This window comes from Pseudochaenichthys georgianus, chromosome 14 (assembly GCF_902827115.2).
Source record: "Pseudochaenichthys georgianus chromosome 14, fPseGeo1.2, whole genome shotgun sequence".
NCBI classification, from domain to species: Eukaryota; Metazoa; Chordata; class Actinopteri; order Perciformes; family Channichthyidae; genus Pseudochaenichthys; species Pseudochaenichthys georgianus.
In genome coordinates this window covers 731907-751606 of record NC_047516.1, presented here as the reverse complement: position 1 = coordinate 751606, position 19700 = coordinate 731907, and the positions used below count along the sequence as shown (strand labels likewise).

Genomic DNA, 19700 nt, shown 5'->3' with positions numbered 1-19700 from the left:
TATAGCCTAAATTAGAAACAAATATATAATAATAATGTAATATTCTATCGGAAAGCATTTAACTCTCCTCTTGCTATGAAATAAACAAAGTACTGTAGTAATCAACTATTTCAAATGTATAGTAGTAAGTAGAATCGACAAGGAGTACTGTAGCTAATGATCTGAGTACTTCTACTTTTACTTTAGAAGCAGATCTGAGTACTTCTACTTTTACTTTAGAAGCAGATCTGAGTACTTCTACTTTTACCTTAGAAGCAGATCTGAGTAAGGCAGGGCAAGGCAAGTTTATTTATATAGCACTTTTCAACGCAAGGCAATTCAAAGTGCTTTACAAAAAATGAAAGACATTAAGCATTAAAAAAGAAAAGCTAATAAAATAAACATTAAAAGAAAAAATACATGGATAAAAGTTACAGTGCAGTCTAAGATATGAATAGTTCAATTAAAAGCAGCGACAAAAAGACAAGTCTTCAGCCTGGATTTGAAAGTAGTCAGAGTTGCAGCGGACCTGCAGGTTTCTGGGAGTTTGTTCCAGATACTTGGAGCATAATAACTGAACGCTGCTTCTCCATGTTTAGTTCTGACTCTGGGGACAGAAAGCTGACCAGTCCCTGAAGACCTGAGAGATCTGGATGGTTCATCATTTAGCAGGAGGTCAGAAATGTATTCTGGGCCTAAACCATTCAGTGCTTTATAAACCAGCAGCAATATTTTGAAATCTATTATTTGACACACAGGAAGCCATTGTGAAGACTTCAGAACAGGAGTGATGTGATCCACTTTCTTAGTGTTAGTGAGGACTCGAGCAGCGGCGTTCTGAATCAGCTGCAGCTTCCTAATAGATGTTTTAGTGAGACCTGTGAAGACACCTTTGCAGTAGTCCAGTCTACTGAAGATAAAAGCATGGACAAGTTTTTCCAGATCCTGCTGTGACATTAGTCTTTTAATCCTAGATATATTCTTTAGGTGATAGTAGGCTGATTTAGTAACTGTTTTAATGTGACTGTTGAAACTCAGGTCAGAGTCCATGACTACACCTAGATTTCTGGCTTTATCTGTTGGTTTGAACATTGCAGGCTGAAGCTCAGCGCTAACTTTTATACGTTCTGCCTTGGCTCCAAAAACCATTACCTCAGTTTTTTCTTTGTTTAATTGGAGAAAGTTCTGACACATCCAGTCATTGATTTGTTCAATGCACTTACTCAGTGTTTGAATTGGAGCATAGTCTAGACCCTCTAGAAAAACGCGGGCAAAATTCCTTGATTATGCGATCAAACATGCGGGGTTTTATGTGATTTTATGCGGTGAAATTGCGGGGAGTTGCGAAATATGCGGAAAAAAGACAAATATTGGTCTGTCTTATTTATTTATTCTCTCTCACACACAACCTGCCACTAACGTTAAACCCCTTTACTATTCAATTAAACACATTCAATGTATATTTATTGTAAAAGCAATTGGGCTATTTTAATCACACTCTCTCTCTCACACACACACACACACACACACACACTTCTCCGTCTCAATCTGTTTTCATTTACTCGTTCATTATCTGACCAGCTTCAATCTTGTAGGCTTCTCACCTCGTTTCTTGTAGCCCTCGAAAGGGGGTTGGAGGTTGATGCCTCGGTGAACGTGAGTTGTTTGGCATCAAAGCGGGTCGTCACCGTGGATTTTCTCTTATGCTCCAACACAGTTGGGGTGCAGAATAGTTTCCCCCCACTTTCGTGCGAGACATCGGGGAACTGCTTTGCCCGGTCTTTAGCATAAATGTTCGTCGGTAAATTAGATGGATTAGATTTGTTCATCTTGGTGTTTTCTCTCTCGTGTGAGCTCCACACGTTCACTCTACGGTGTTGTTTACCTTCTGTGATGCGCGAGCTGATGACGTCGCGTCAACATCATCATCACTTCAGGTCAAGAGGAGTTAACTTTTTTTTTCTCAACTTTGTGTGGAAAAATGTGGGGATTATGCGGCTTTTTGATAAATATGCGGCCTTTTAAAAATCTGCGCCATTTTGCTGATTATGCGGTAAATTCTGCGATCGCAGAATCGCGTTTTCTGGAGGGTCTAATAGTCTCCTGGTGAAATTGTTACGTAAATGTGTGTGTCATCTGCATAGCTATGGTAACTTATTTTGTTGTTTTTCATTATCTGAGCCAGTGGTAGCATGTAGACGTTAAAGAGAAGAGGCCCCAAGATGGAGCCTTGAGGAACCCCACATGTCATATTTGTCAACTCAGATGTGTATTTACCAAAAGAAACAAAGTTGTTTATGTCCTTTAAGTAGGATTCAAACCAATTTAGAACTGTTTCTGAAAGTCCCACCCAGTTTTCCAGTCGGTCTAGTAATATGCTGTGGTCAACAGTGTCAAACGCAGCACTGAGATCTAATAATACTAACACTGAAGTTCGGCCACTGTCTGTGTTTAAGTGGATGTCATTAAAGACCTTTGCAAGAGCAGTCTCAGTGCTGTGGTTTGGACGAAAGCCTGACTGGAACACATCGAAACAACTATTTAAATGCAAGAAATTACTCAACTGTTGAAAGACTACTTTTTCAATGATTTTACCTAGAAATGGCAGGTTTGATATGGGCCTGTAATTGTTCATTACTGAAGCATCTAGATTATTCTTTTTTAAGAGCGGTTTAATGACTGCAGTTTTCAGGGCCTGTGGAAAAATACCTGAGTGAAGAGATTTGTTTACTATATGAAGTAGATCTGAGGCCATGCAAGGCAAAACATCTTTGAAAAATCCTGTTGGAATAATATCAAGGCAGCAAGAGGAGGATTTCAGAAGTTGAATAATGTCCTCTAGGTTTTTATCATTAATCTGATGGAACTGTGTCATGATGTCTGAATTGATGTTAAGTGGACACAGAGACAACACATTTGCTGTTCCTGATGCAGAGGCACTGACTGCTTGTCTGATTTTCTGAATTTTGTCAGTGAAAAAGGCAAAATCATTGCACGCCCTGGTGGTTAGAAATTCAGAAGCTACTGACACTGGGGGGTTAGTTAGTCTGTCGACGGTAGTAAACAAGGCACGTGCGTTGTTTTTGTTTTTGGTAATGATGTCAGAGAAGAACGATTGTCGTGCGTTTTTCAATTCCAAATTATAAAGGCCAAGTCTCTCTTTATAGATTTCAAAGTGAACCTGGAGATTTGTTTTTCACCACCTGCGTTCAGCTTTTCGACACTCTCTTTTTTCTGTTTTCACGGTCATGGCCTTTCTCCATGGAGATATTTTCTTCCCAGTCACTTCCTTTACCCTAGTTGGAGCAATGGCATCTATAACATTTTTAATTTTTGAATTAAAATGATCTACTAGCTCATTTACTGAGATGTTAGCAGGGGCAAGTGTGGAAGAAACATTCTGAGTAAACATTTCCCTAGTATTTTCAGTTAAATATCGCTTTGTGGTTATCTCTTTTTGAACACTTGTGTGAACAGAAATAGAGCTCTCAAAGAAAACACAGGAATGGTCAGAGAGCGCAACATCAGTCACCACGACCTCAGAGATATTCAGACCCTTTGAGATCATTAAGTCCAGAGTGGGCCCCTTATTGTGCGTGGGCTCCGTCACATGCCGAGTCAGTCCATAGCTATCAAGAACACAAAACAGTTCTTTAGCCCCTCTGTCCTGGGGGTTGTCAACATGGATGTTAAAATCACCAACAATGACTAGACGGTCAAAGTCAATACACACTATAGACAGCAGTTCAGTAAAGTCATCAAAAAAGCTTGCACAGTATTTGGGTGGTCTATAGATATTTAGGAACAGAGCTCGAGAGGAGCATTTCAGCTGAAGGGCCACATATTCAAAAGAAGCAAAGTTTCCATACGATGTCTTCCTGCATTGAAGGGAATCATTGAACAGAATAGCAACTCCACCCCCTTTCTTATGCATTCTTTGCTGACTCATAAAACTAAAGTTGGGAGGGGTTGATTCGATAAGAACAGCTGCACTGTTATTTTGTTCAATCCAAGTTTCTGTTAAAAACATAAAATCGAGATTGTGCTCAGTGATAAAATCATTGATTAAAAATGTTTTTCCTGCCAAAGACCTGACATTTAATAAAGCTAGTTTAAGTTTGTTGAACACACTATCAGTCATGTTTTTTGTAACAAGCTGTGGCTGACATGGAATCACTGCTAAATTAGATAAACTCACACAAACGTTTGAGCGCTTCCGGTGTCTAAGCTGATTCTCCGCTCTTAATCTATTACCTATCAACACAGATATCGGCAAAGCTACAGGCAGGCAGGGCCCCGGCATGTCCTGGAGAGAGTTGAGAGTGCCACACGCCCTTGAGCCTGGACCCCACACATATCAGTGAGAGTTTGTTGTGTTTTGTACACACACATCCTTATCAGGCTTATCAGGTGGTTGACGTAGGCACGGTGATGGAGACGAACTTTACTTCTACTTTTACTTTAGAAGCAGATCTGAGTACTTCTACTTTTACTTTAGAATCAGATCTGAGTACTTCTACTTTTACCTTAGAATCAGATCGGAGTACTTCTACCTCCTCAGTTTAAATGAAATGACTGTAAAAGCGAAATTTCCGACGGGTCCCTGAAGGCGTCCCTTTAAGGTGGAGTTTCACGGTGCTGCAGCGGCTGGTCGGAATTTCAGGCCAAATAAACTGAACCACCGGAGACTTTCTGACCCCATTGATCCCCCTGGTGATCCCCCGGTGATCCGGCTGGTGTTGCGCTGTTCGGTAAGTCCTCTTGTTCAGCCTCAGTTTGTAAATGCTGCTGTTTTAATCTTAGCTGTGCTTTAAAAGTATGCTTACATTATGATGCACGCTTTTCAAATTAAGAAACGATGTCTAACTATCTATCATATTTTTCACGCACAGCCCGCCGGGTATATGATTTTAACTTTGTGGATTTGAGCCTTTATTGGAGAAGAAGTTGTGTTTGCAGCGTTCTTATTATCCATCCATGGTTTGCACCGAGCTGCCATTTTGGTGCGTTCAAGTTGCATCGGGTGAAAACCGTCAAAAATGAAAATAAGAACATTTCCAAGTAGCAGAGGTGGAAGAAGGACTCAGATCTTGTACTTGAGTAAAAGTAGAAGCACTCAGATATTGTACTTGACTAAAAGTAGAAGTACTCACTTAATTAAAGCATTAATTAATTAATTAATTAATATGTTACTGCACTTGTGTTCATATAGCAGTACGATTACAATAAAAGTCCATATATATACACACTACTTTTTTCACTATTAGCAAGTGAGACCCTCAAAATTAGCCGAAAACGGACCCCTTTTATATATAGACATGTGTATTCATTGGGATGAACCCCTTGAGATGCACCATCTCGTTTTCAAGGGGGTCCCGAAGATAGCAACAACTTATAGACATACATAAACAAAAAGACAAAATGCAAAACATGACACACAAGACAAACCACATACAGTCTGTTAAGTGAAATTCAAGCAATGCATACAATCATTACAATTTGAGACAGTCGAGCAAATCAGTTTCATCAATATCAGTTAATAAGTGCAGACCAGCTGAAAGTGAGATAACAATGCATGTTTAAACATACCCAATGATGCAAGAGATCTAATGGCAGCAGGTAAAGTATTCCAGTCTGTTGGGGCTTTGAAAATGAACGCTCTTCTGCCAATCCATGTTTTTGCAGAGGACAGAGAAATACATCTGAACAGAATGTCTAACTTGATGATTTGGTGAGTAGGGTACAACATACTGCTTTAAATAAGGGGGATAGTTAAGATAAATGCATTTAAATATCAGCTGAAGCCAATGCGTGTGTCTTCTTACATTTAAAGAAGGCTATTTCAGTTGGTTATACATTGTGCAGTGATGTGTACGAAAAGGACAACCAAGAACAAATCTGCATAGTCTGTTGCAGGCTATGTTGAGTGGAGCAAGATCTGATGTATGTGCATTTTGGTAGATACATCACAATAGTACATAATCGGAAGAATACGTTGAGAAGCAATTCTCTTTCGGACACTGAGCGTAAAGCAATGTAAGCGTAAAGCGGTGTAAAACACCGATTCCGTAATTGACTTTTTGTATTACATGCTTTATATGTAGTTTAAATGAAAGTTCAGAGTCTAGCCATAGACCAAGATATTTAAAGCTATCAACTTTATGCAGAGAAGTAACATCCTTACATGTTATTACTACATTAGGTTTGGATTTGAGCTTCTGCCTGGTACCAAAGACCATGGTATAAGATTTTGTTTTGTTAAGCAGTAGTTTATTGTGTGATGGCCAGTCCTGTAAGATATTAAAATCCAATTGAAGAGAGATCTGAATTTGTGAGAAATCTGATTTGGATGTATATATGACAGTGTCATCAGCATAAAGGTGAGTACAACAATTAATGAGACAAGAAGATAAATAATGTATGTAAATGGAATTAGAAGTGGGCCCAGAGTTGATCCTTGGGGTACAGGGCCGGCCCTCGGCATAGGCAGTATAGGCGAATGCTAAGGGCGCATCAACCCATAGGGGGCGCCGAATAAAAGTTAGAAATGAAAAAAAAAAAACAATTTCCCGATTTTGGATCAACAAAGTACATCTTATTATCTTATACTAACAGAACTACGCCTATATTGCGTACAGCACCCATAAACTATGGCACACCCCCCCCCAAATCAAGTTGAACTGCCCCAGTCCCAGTAAAAACCAAAGGTTTATGTGAAATTGTTCTTTTTTTGAAATAATGGTTTTAGTGTGCAATTATAGGTTTTAATTTTGTATTTGTATTCATTTAAAATAAATCAAACTCCCAAAAAACGTACACAGCTTCTGTGTGCTTTTATTAACATTGGAATTTACTGTGTAAGCGGCCGCGGGGGGAGAGCTTTCGAGAGCTCTCTCCTGAAAGACTGAGAGGCTCTGATAACCTCAGCTCAGTGAGGTAAAGGCACACCTTTATATGATCATTATAGTTATAAAAAAATAAGAGACCAGGTGAAAAACAGGTATAAAATACTGACAGTACAAAAACGTTGTTATTAATAAACAAGAATACAGTTTGAAAGGGGAGTGATTTGTAAAATATCCATAAAGAAAAAGAAAATCTGCTTACAGTTCTGTTTCATATGGGTGTTGAGAGATGTATCCATAGATCTCCTAATGTTGCTCTCAAAGTGCACCAGATTGATGCTTTTAACTTCAATATAAAAAAAAAACACTTCCCGGGGGTACATGCCCCCGGACCCCCCTAGAGGAGCCCCCCCCCCCCACTTAAATCATGTTCAAATGGATAGGAAACTAAATACAGTTGCACACATGAGTGTGAGTGTCTGCATTTTGGGGGGGGGCGCCAGCTAAAATCTTGCCTAGGGCGGCAAATTGGTCAGGGCCAGCCCTGTTGGGGTACACCCTTTTGTTGGATCAACAGGTCAGACTGTTTTCCTCTCAGAGAAACCTGTTAAGCCCTGAGCCTGTTTTTCAGGTTTCAGGCTCGAAAATGACATTCCCAGAACAAATGACCATATCTTCCCTTCTAAAAGGGTTACATTAATAATCTTTTTTCTCAAAGCAAGGTTACACCTATGAGTTGGATGTAAACGTGTCATAATCAATATAGATGTTTTTATTTGAAAGTAAATTCAGATTAAACACAGTAAGAAAAAGGGAAATTATTGTGTCTGTCCAAAAAAAAAATGTACTTATAGTGAAAACCACACTTGGGTGATGGGATGGTAGACAAAAAGCTTTAGGAATCCAAACTACAACATATAATAAGTACCCTGTATCAAGATTGATGCAAAACAAGTGAAATTTGACCTTTTTAGAGAGATTTAGCAAAAATAACACTTCTGGGGTCATTTGGGTGGATTTGACCTATCTTGCTCGATTTTGCTGATTGACATCTCTCTCTAACCGTCAGAGCCAATGGAATCAAGGGGAACTCCCACATACTCCTTATTTGGTAATGTGTGTGTGTGAGACTGCCGCATAGCCAAGACCGGAAGCTGCGATAACTCTGGTGGCTACCATTAGCAGCTACCTTTTGCTCTCCGATTTTTACATAAAAATGGAATTATGGATTATAAATAAAAAATTTCAAATCAACAGAAACATTATCAACCTATGGATTAACCGATTCAGCCACGTTTTTTCTCGTTTTAATGCCATTGAACACGTCTTTTGATCAGATTGACAGCTACGATGAGACGATCTCCCGTAAAAGCTCCGTAAAGGTACGTGTTGTGATGTCTGTGTTTGCTTCCCCTGTCAAGCGTTCGGATCACTCAGTGATGATATATACCTAAATAATCTGTGGAACCTCAGCTTTAATCGGATATATTGTATGTGCACAGAGCTCAGTCTGCATTACGAAGAGGATAAAGAAGTCATAGCTCAAAGAAATCCATCCGAACGAACACAAACATTATTTAACAATAACAGCCACTCGGGGCAGTATTGCAATAGTAGTGGGCTCTAACGTGCAAAAGAAGAAGAAGTAGTGACGTCAACGTCACTTTAAAATGTAAACAAACCACACAACTGAAAGAGCCAGGCGGGTGCCCACCTGTTATAATAAACACAAAAGAGAGTGCCAACTAGTGTTAATTTCGTCAGCTATTTCTTAATTTAGTTTTAGTCTTAGTCCTGTGTTACATTTCCCTTTTAGTTTTAGTCACCTTCATCCTGTTTTTATTTAGTCAAGTTTTAGTCGACTAAAAGTCTGAGCATTTCAGTCTTATTTTAGTCAAAGAAAACTAATTATTTTAGTCTATTTTTTGTCAATGAAAACTGTTGAGTCTTTTTTAGTCATCAGATTATATAGAACATTTCAGTTAAACTAGTCTAGCCAAAACCAATAATTTGTCATTTTAGTTTATATAAATAAATAAGATTATATCTTGTCCTTATTTGATGAAAAACTCAGGTTGAATGATTGAGAAGCTTTGCAGAGAGTATCAGGTTTGTGGTGTTTTTATCTGTGTTATGGCCACATTGCTTCCCTTCTGATAAAACAATGCATTCGCTTTTTTTCTCCGCCTCATTGTAGCGAAAAAGGGCCAAAATATCACATCGTTTCTTTCTCCCAAGCAGTGGTGGCTTTAGACTTTTTCGTTGTCAGTCATTTTGACGGACAGGATCGTAACATTTCCGTCATAATCCATTATTATCCGTCGAGTGCACAATGTATCACTCACTCGCGCTGACGGGGGGGTATTCGGTTAACGCAAGTGCGACCACTGCTCCCAAGCCCTGTTGTTGCCATTTTATTTTCTGTTGAATAAGGTTAGTTAGACCATGAGTTAGACCACGAGTTAGACCACGAGTTAGACCATGAGTTAGACCACGAGTTAGACCATGAGTTAGACCATGAGTTAGACCATGAGTTAGACCATGAGTTAGACCACGAGTTAGACCCGAGTCTTCCTGACAGTTCACAGTGTGCCGCTGCCCGGTGTAATTCAAATGTACCGCCGCGCGCACCGCAGACACACACAGCTGCTGCCCAGCGCAGCACCGGAAATGGAACTGCTGGGAGAAAAATTGACTATCAAAGATGTAACGTTATCTTTGATAATATTTCGTCTCCTCATTTTTCGTCAACGAAAGTAAAGAGAGATTTTGGCATAGTTTTTATTTAGTAAACTACATTTTCGTCTCGTCACTTTTCGTCAACGATATTGCATGATGCAATCATGCAATATCGTTACAGTTATTGTTTACTGCCGTCGGTGCCGTCTCGTCATCGTCTCGTTTTCGTCATGGAAAAAAAGGTCGTTGACGAACATATTTATTTTTAGTCAATTACAATTAAAATTAACACTAGTGTCAACAACATCTCAGCAGTCATGACACGTCACGTAAACAGGTCTCTGTTTTTAGAGAAGATGAGAAAAATAAAAAACAAGAGAAGAGAGGAAACCGAGGAGAAAGTCACTTAGCTGCACCATCGAAGTGGATCAACATGCTACCATTAGCAACAGCCTCATCTCTGGGGATGTTCCTCACCCAGGAGAGTTTGAGGTGGACATGAAGACTGCCTCCGCGTCTTTGTGGGTAGAGAAGCGTTGTTGTGTGCCATCAACAACAACGCAGAGGGTGCACGGGTAGAGGAGAGAGTACTTCATGTTGAGTTCACGGAGCTTACTGGTACTGGTAAGCTCGGGACTGAAATCGGGATATATGCTGATGTCTTTCCCGTTGTAGTCCAGAGACTTTTTCTCCCTGGCAAGACGAAGGATTTTTACTTTGTCCTGGAAGTTCAGCAGCTCGATCATGATGGCCCGCGCGCGGGCTGGCACGGGAGTTTTGCCTGGCAGTCAGTGAGCGGTGTGCCCTCTCAATGATCGGCAGGGTAGGGAAGGCATCTGGCCCCAGGAGCTGCGGGATGAGCCGAGACATGAAGCCGATAATGTCACTGCCTTCAGCGGACTCCTGGATTCCTACGAAGCGAAGGTTAGAATGTCGGCTCCGGTTCTCCAAGTCATCCACTTTAGACATTAGGAAGGAGTTGTCTTTCTCAAGCTGCTTGACTCGAGCGACACACTCGTGTACATTGTCCTCATTAGCCCCGACACGCTGCTCTAACAAATTGACCTGGTCTCCCAAACTAGACAGGGAATTGTGTATCCTGCTCAAGCTACTTTGAATGGGATCCATTTTTGAGTCAATGTGAGTCAGCATGTCGGTCTTGATTTGCTGAATCGTGTCCCACACATTTTGCAGAAACATGTTTCCCTCCATAGTTGCAAATGCAAAAAATACAATAATCCTGAGACCGCAGTGAGCCGCTTTACTATGTTATACAAATGTTCGTGGGTTCAGATCATGTGGATCAATGATATGAGCTTTAAAGAGCTAATTTAACAGCGACAAACAGACGAGCTTGAGATGCGCTTACTCACGCTGCGACCGTTTAGGATGATTGGATTTGAGCTTTGTTGCAGTGGGACCATTTTCTTAAAATGAGAGACCCCGGTTCCAGCGGAAATATCTTGCAGAAAACAGTGTCTGAGGGCATTTAATAAACTATGAATGTTTTATATCCATGTAACGGAAAGAAACTCATTTAAAAACCCACAATGCTAACGCTGAGCCTCTGAATTAGCAACGAGCGAAAAATGACTGCACCGAAATTCACTCACAAAACCTTATTGTTTATCTTTGCTGCACATCTCAACCCATCGTTTCACATCGTGAGGGGACACAGAATCGATGGGTACCCTCATTATTACTCAATCATACGAATTATCGGAGATAATAACAAGAACACACATCAAAACATGTGGAGCTAGGTAGCTAAAAACGGCAAAATGGCTCACCTGTGTGGTAGTCTGGTCAAAAGTGGTCTTCAATGGCATTAACACGATGCTGAAATTAATCCATAGGTTAATCCAATGTGTCTGTGTCACTTTGAATGATTTCTGATAATCCATGAGCAATAAATCAACTTTTCAGTTTTGAGATGTCAGACCTAGAGACAGCTTCACTCTGGAGCAAAACTAGTGCGCGAAGACGCCAACTTTTTTCAACATGTGTGTGCGGGGAGATTTCCCTTCGATTCTATTGGCTCTAACGGTCAGAAAGAGATGTCACTTGTCAACATCGAAGAAGGGGGGCCAGAGATAAGGAAAATCCACCCAAATGACCCCAGAAGTGTTTTTTGTGTGCTAAATCTCTCTAAAAAGGTCAAATTTCACTTGTTTTGCATCAATCTTGATACAGGGTACTTATTATATGTTGTAGTTTGGATTCCAAATGCTTTTAGTCTACCATCCCATCATCCAAGGGTAGTTTTCACTATAAGTAATTTAGTTTTTTGGACGGACACAATAATTTACATTTTTTTACTGTGTTCATCTGAATTTACTTTAAAATTTTTCATTTAATTTCAAACCTTTATTTAACCAGATTGGTCCCATTGAGATCATAGATCTCTTTTTCAAGGGAGACCTGCAGCATATAGGTTCCACATGAAACATAAAACAATAAAGGACATTATACATTATATTTACAGGATACATAGTTATAGACATTTACAAGTGCCCATTGTATCGGCAAGCATTTCATTTAGCCTAGCTTTAAAAACATGCAGAGGAATGAGATTGCTCAGTTTCAATTCTTGCTGAAGATTGTTCCAAGCAAGTGGAGCTGCGCACATAAAAGCTGTCTTACCGAAGACAGTCCTTGCTCTTGGCACATCCAACAAGACCACATCATGTGACCTCAGACAATAGCTGCTTGCAACTCTCTGTGTTATCAGCGAGCAGATATAATACGGGAGTTTACCCAACAAAGCTTTATAGATAAAAGTGTACCAGTGACTGAGCCTCCGTACAGAGAGAGATGGTAAACCTGCCTTGGTATACAGTGTACAGTGATGAGTAAGCGCTTTACAATTTGTGACAAATCTCAGAGCACTGTGATATGCAGCATCCAATTTGCTCAGGTAATTGGCAGGTGCATTCATATACAACAAATCCCCATAGTCCAGCACAGGTCAAAGGTCACAGAGCCTTTTCCTGGCCTCAATCGAGAAACAGGACTTGTTTCTGAAAAAGAAACCTAGCCTAACCCTCAGTTTTTTTAGCAGGTTATTGACATGAAGTTTAAAAGAGAGACAACCATCAAGCCAGATACCAAGGTATTTGTAACAGGCAACAACTTCAAGTTTTGTTCCTTGCGTAGTTACAATATCTAAAACAGGCTCTGGTGTCTTTTTTGCTTTTGAAAAGAGCATTACCTTGGTTTTATCCACATTTAAAAGAAGCTTTAGTTCAGAGAGCTGAGTCTGAATAGTGTTAAAAACAGCTTGTAATTTAACAACAGCCTCTTTAATGGAGGGACCTGCACAATACATCACAGTATCATCCGCATAAAAATGTAAAGTAGCTTCATCCACATTATCACCTACACTGTTAATATATATGGAGAATAAAAGTGGTCCTAAAACAGAACCTTGTGGTACACCATTAGAAATGTTTAACCACTCAGAAGACAGCCCATCAAAGTGAACACATTGGGACCTTTCAGAGAGGTAGTTCACAAACCACCCACTGCATGGCTGGATATGCCAATACTGACCAGCCTCTGCTTTAAGATGCGATGATCAACGGTGTCAAACGCTTTGGAAAGGTCAATAAACAGAGCTGCACAACTCTGCTTATTATCTAAAATAGTAGTAATGTCATTTACCACTTTCATTGTCGCAGTGATGGTGCTGTGTTTCTTTCTGAATCCTGACTGATGTTTAGACAGGATATCATTTATACATAAAAACTCCTTTACTTGTTCACTCACTAAGCGTTCGAGCACCTTAGCCAGAACTGACAATTTAGAGATTGGCCTATAGTTATTTAAAATAGTTGCCTCCCCTCCTTTCAGTAAAGGCAAGACATAAGCAGACTTCCATACTTTTGGAATTGTATTCGTGCTGAAGGAGAGGTTAAAAAGAGAAGTAAGAGGTGGAGCAATAAAATCTGCAGCTATCTTTAAAAAGAAAGGTTCTACGTTGTCCGGGCCAGCCGGTTTCCTAGGATCTAACTTGGATAATGCTTCATGAACAATACCAACAGTTAAAGGAGTAAAACTGAAAGGGTTTTCCAGACCACATTGTTCAGAGTCAAGGATTGTAGCGTTCACTGGAGCCACACAGCCAAACAGAGAGCCACAAGACACAAAATGCTTATTAAAACAATTTATCATAGTAGCCCTGTCTGATATAGTGCCAGATGCTGTGGTAAGGCACGGAGGTAGCTCATTTGGGATATCACCAGTGGAAATCGATTTTATGGCTTTCCAAAATTTCCTAGGATTATTCAGGTTTTCTGTGGTAACTGACAAATAGTACTTTGATTTAGCACTTTTTATTTGGGATGTGAAACTATTTCTTAGCTGCCTAAAACGTAGCCATTCTACCTCTGAGCCTGATTTCCTAGCCTTAGCCCAAGCATTATTTCTCTCATGAAGGAGACTGGACAGCTCAGCAGAAAACCAGGGATTGTTTCGTCCCTTCACTCTAAATTTACGCAGAGGTGCATGTCTATCTATAATTTTCATAAAACCAAGATAAAAATAAGACCATGCAGTTTCTACATCAGCACACAAATTGATTCTACCCCAATCAAAATCAAACAGATCATGTAAAAAACCCTGCTCCACAAAGTGTTTTTTGTCTCTCTTTGTGATGACACGTGGTTTAACCTTTTGGACCTTAGTGTCCCTAATTGTGGCTACAGCACAGTGGTCACTCACATCATTAGCAGATACTCCCACAGATGAGTATTTATGTGGAACATTTGTTAAAATTAGATCAATTAAGGAGGATTTATTTGGGGACTTAATATTTGGGCGAGTAGGACTGTCTATAATCTGGGTAAAATTCAAAGAGGTACACAGGTTTTTAAAATCCTCTGACACAGAAGTTAACCAGTCCCAATTAAAATCACCAAGCAGCACTATTTCCTTGTAGGAAAGTTGCGATAACAGTTTTGCCAATGACGATAAAGAGTCCTTGACAGCCGAAGGGGCCCTGTAGCAGCCCACCACCATGAGCTGTTGACCCTTTGTTACCTCAATATTCACGGCTAAAAATTCTAGCTGTTTACTAACAGATTTGGAAACCATATTAGTTACACAAAACTTATTTTTCACATAAATGGCAACGCCACCACCTTTTTTAGGCCGGTCAGTACGATATACACTGTAACCATTTATGTAAATGTCAGAGGCCAAAATGGATTTATCTAGCCACGTTTCTGATAAGACAATGACATCAGCATCAGTCGAACTCGCCCAAATACGGACAAAATCTAATTTAGGTAACAGACTACGCACATTTAAATGAATTAAACCTAGCCCAGATCTAGATATAAAATCAGCAGGAGTAGCTATTTGACTAATACTGCTCGGTGGACCTGGATTTGGCTGTACATTTCCTGATAGTAACAACAATAAAAATACCAAGCACCTTTTCCTCTTCATCAAAATAAAAACATCTATATTGATTCTGACACTTCTACATCCAACTCACAAGTGTAACCTTGCTTTGAGAAAAAAGATTATTAATTTAACCGTTTTAGAAGAAAATATATGGTCATTTGTTCTGGGAATGTCATTTTCGAGCCTGAGACCGGAAAAACAGGCTCGGGCTTAACAAGTTAAGAGGTTAATCACCTAAAAATGCAATTACGATAGAAATTGTCCCCTGTCAAAAGTTTCTATGGTGTACTACTTAAACTCAAGGTCATGGCTTCTTCATTTGTTTTTTTCGAGAGGTTTTGACAATTCTTCATCATTTATTGGGTCTTTGAAAATTCAAAGATTGCCTGAACAATTGATCAGATATTATGATGGTGATTAACTACCATAATGTTCGAAGCCTTTACGCGCTTGTAAAATCTTTCGAATGGATCCATGTTTCTTAGACAATTTAAAATATGTTACACATTGCTGAGTTGCATCTTAAAGGTGGGGTAGGTAAGTTTCAGAAACCGGCTCGAGATACACTTTTTGTTATATTCCGTGGAATGCTCTTAACATCCCGATAGCAATGAATATCTGAAGTGCTTTGACAAAAAATCCATAAAAAAATGTCATCTGTAGAAGCCGTAGTACTGTAAAAAGTACAACCAATCGGATGGCCTACCTGCCTGTCAGCCTTCCATCGGGGCACAAACTTATCTCGTGCCCTCATTGGTCATGTGCGCGTTCGTGTGTGTTGGAGGAGGGGCTCTATAAGGAAGTGGCAGATTTTCTCCGGTTGTGTATTTTCAAATTCTAGCGATCTCGAGCTGGTTTCTCAAACTTACCTACCCCACCTTTAAATTAATATTAATATTTCCAACTCTTACATGATGTATACCCCTTTTATGTGGCATATACTATTTACTCTTTTATATGCTCTATACCCTGCCCTTCTAAAAACAGAGAATAGTAAGGTGTAAAAGGTTTTATGTTTTCAAAGTCTCTAACTAACTCAAACTCTGTTTTCTTTCCCACAGACTGGAAAGCGCGGCAGACGATGCTCTAAAACACCAAAGAAGTGTCTTGTCTTCCTCTGCAAAGACCCAAGTTCTCAGGATGTTGTTCAGGAAACAAAAAGAGGATTTACATTTTGGTTTTTGATGTCAGCATGGAGAACATCGATGAATACATCTGGCAGCGCCGCATCCACCACGGGGTTCGGCAGCAGAAAGGCACCGTCCCATTCCCAGAATCAGTGAAGGCTGGTTTGGACTTCAATGCAGCGTTGGAAAGGAAGGACAAGTTGGATCCGAGGTTGCTCACAAACGATGTGATGCTGGAGCTTTGCGCATTTGCAAGAACTGTGACGCAGTCCGAGATGTATTTCTTGTTGGAAATGCTGGACTTCAACTTTGATCTCGGCGTAGACTTGGACAATGATCAGCAGTACTACGAGTACGCGAGGCGTGCTCATAATAAAATAAAGGCAGTGAAGGATCGAATCAGGATGAAAACTCATGAAAGAAATAAAGATACATTCTCGCTACTAGACATAAGCTTTTTAGTCAAGATCACTGCAAATGAGCAGCCCGGACGCTACTACCCTAAAAGAAACAAAATGGTTGATACTTCGGTACTTACTGATGGCAGCAGGAAGACAGCAGAACCTCAGAAGACGGAGATCAGTGAAGTCACGTCAATGATGAAGAGACCAGGAGAACTACGAGTCACGGCTAGATCTTACCCATACTGTGAAGACCTCGGTGTGTCTCTGTTTGTACGACCAGAAGACGCACCCAAAGACAAACTCGACCCAAATCCACTAACCAACGGTGTGATGCTTGAACTGCTCGACTTTTCGCGAGTTCTTTGTGGAACGCTCAACGGGATAGTTCACGACTTGATTAAGCAAAACTTCGGCACAAAGTTGGATACAAATCTTTTCAGTTTGCAACTACCCAAACAGTTGGAGAGGAAGAACGCCTGCTTCAGAACCAACGATAGAGAGGCTTTCCAAAAGGAGACTTATGAAATCAAGACATTGGAGCCGATGCGAAGGAAGCGAAAAACCCCAGATTACCATAACTTGGAAGAGCTTGTGGCAATTAGGCGAAGGGAAACGCTGAGACTTGACGATGTTAACGCTGATGTTTGTCTGGATAGTGACCTGTCTTACCGGTGCCCGGTTGACTGTGATACGGAAATGCAGTTGGAGTCGGAGGCAGCATCGGAACACATGGTGTCTGATGGTTGTTCATCAGAAGCCAGTTTTTCTCTGGATGTAAAGCAGGAAGGAGAGGAAGTTTTTGTCTCTCAAGTGAAGCCTCCGACTTATAACTTCAGCCCTGTTTTGCCTAAGATTCTTCCAAATCACACAACTGTGAAAGCAGTCTCAGATCTGTATATTGAAGAAGAAAATGAGGACACGAAAGTTAAAACTCACAAACAAAAGCTGTGGATGAGGAGGGCTCCTCGCTCAAAACAAATCCTGGAGTCTAGCAGAGTAAACGACAAGTTTGCCCGCAGCAGAGAGATAGGTTTAGACTTTAACGTGGGCTCGTGTAACAAGAAGAGCCTGGATCTACAACTATTCACCAACAACACGTTGTGGGAGGTTTATAAATTCGGTATAATGATGTCAAAGACTGTACGCGGTTTCTTTTTGGAAGTTCTGGAGATGAACTTTAACCTGGTCATCCGAGATCATTATCATGAGCGCAACTTTTTAAGTTATCTGATGTCTAAAGAGAAGTTCCTGCAGAACCACCCTGACAGGCAGAACACTGAGTTTCTAAACAGTCTCTTTCAGTTCCCGGAAGTTTACAACATGGTTGATGTGACCAGCGTCTTTCAAACTGGACCAGAAGTTGAGACGCTGCAGGAGACGAGCTTGGATTTGAACCGGGTGGAAGATATGGATTCACATCCGTTTTGTAAACAGTTAGGCCTCAACCTTTGGTCCACAGACGCACGCCCGGCAGGCCAAAAGATGGATTTGGCGGCCCTAACCAACGGAGCCATGATTGAAATATTCATGTTTGTCAGAGAGTTGTGTAGCTCGCCCCACAGGATAGTCTACGACATTCTGGAGTACAACTTTGATCTTGATCTGCAAAGCGGAGAAACCATGGCGGCGCAGGTGATCCAGAGATGGTACGGCACACAGAAAAGAATGAGCATCACGTCAAAGGGTTTAGTTACCTGGAAGAACGACCTTGTCCCATTGAATGGCCACGCAGAGCCAGAACCAGAGCCAGAGCCAGAGCCAGAGCCAGAGCCAGAGCCAGAGCCAGAGCCAGAGTCAGAGTCAGCAATATCCAACCACCAGCAGGGTCTGGATTCAGAAGATGTGAAGCCAAAAAGGGAGGATTTAAATGGAGGTTTTGAGAAAAAGGTCCTCAGCTATCGGATCTGTGAAGAAATAGGGTTAGACCTAAACATCCGACAAGGACCCAAAACAAAACTCGACTTGCATTTGCTGACGAGAGGAGTCCTCTTTGAGATGCACCAGTATGTGAGACAAAACTGCAACCGGTACATTCCTGCTCTGTACGAGATTCTGGAGTACAACTTCGACCTGAGCTCGCAGAACCATCGGAAAGTAGAGTTCGCCTGGTCCATCGCCTCTCAGGTCATCGCAATAGCGGGTAAACACGGCCGAAAGGGAGACTATCTGAACAAAGTGATCGAGTTGCCTGTTGAGATCACAGAATCTTCGCAGTCCGTCTGCAAAGAAGAGCCCAAAGACGAATTCATCGAAGTAGACCTAAACGATGACGATGACATTGTGTTTGTCCGAGAACTGATGCCTGTAGACATAGACGTGATGATAGATTAACATCGCTGCTCCTGTAGTGATCAGATTGGCATTATGAGTCATTAGCCTTCTGAAATCCAAGACGATGTTTTATTTCACGTGTTCTGTCTAAAACGTATATTTACTACCACATGAGACAAAGAAAAGCAGCACGTATTGACAATGGAGACATTTGCTTGGAATCATTGCAGGAACAAATACTTAAATGTTAATCCTGTCGCCAAGGCCATTGTTAGGAAAGGTCAAATAATCAATAGTTCAAAATGTTGTAGTTTCTTCCACGCCCCGTGCTTCACCCCTCTACCAAAGTACAACCAACACAAAACAGTGTATAACCTTAATGAAGGTTTGGTTCATTGCAAAGCTACAGTATTTGGTTGCATTGCTTTAAGATGGCTGTTTCTTTTCATAATAACATGAAAACTGAATGTAAATATTGTATAGAAACGTGTTTTTTCCAACCTTCATTACATTAATGGTAAATATGATGGATGTGGCTTCATCTCAAACAAATAACATCTGGTAATATATTAAAAAACACCTTGTTGAACTTGAATTACAATTAGCATTTAGTTGTAATATACACACGTTCTGTTTCTGGAACCATTTTAAGAAGTGATTTAATTGTGGCTCATAATTGTTAGCTGTTACTGACCAGGAGTTACGGCCACATCTGACTAAGTTTAAGTGGATTCAAACATATTTTCCTGTCTTGGATGTACGGTTTTATTTTATTATGTTCTGTGGTCAGTAATTAAAGTGTTGTTACTGTTTATAATGTCGGTGTCAGATGTGTTTGAGCTTGAATACAGCATTTTAAAATGTTCTGCATGTAAACGGTCTGCAGAGTCAAAAACTCTCAAAGTGCACCCTGTAGCGAGTAAAACTCTAACACAGAAAATACCTGTCTTTGCTGCCCCAGAACTAGAGATGTCCCGATCCGATCA

At 40.5% G+C, this 19700-nt stretch overlaps 1 protein-coding gene across 1 annotated transcript; it reads left to right on the top strand.

Annotated features, from left to right (window-relative positions):
• The first annotated feature begins 4612 nt into the window (after positions 1-4612).
• LOC117458350 (uncharacterized) lies at positions 4613-19497 on the top strand. Its single transcript, XM_034098768.2, has 2 exons — positions 4613-4730; positions 15974-19497. The coding sequence occupies exon 2, from the start codon at positions 16105-16107 to the stop codon at positions 18772-18774; it is 2670 nt and encodes an 889-aa protein (XP_033954659.1). The 5' UTR covers positions 4613-4730; positions 15974-16104; the 3' UTR covers positions 18775-19497.
• The last annotated feature ends 203 nt before the right edge of the window (positions 19498-19700 follow it).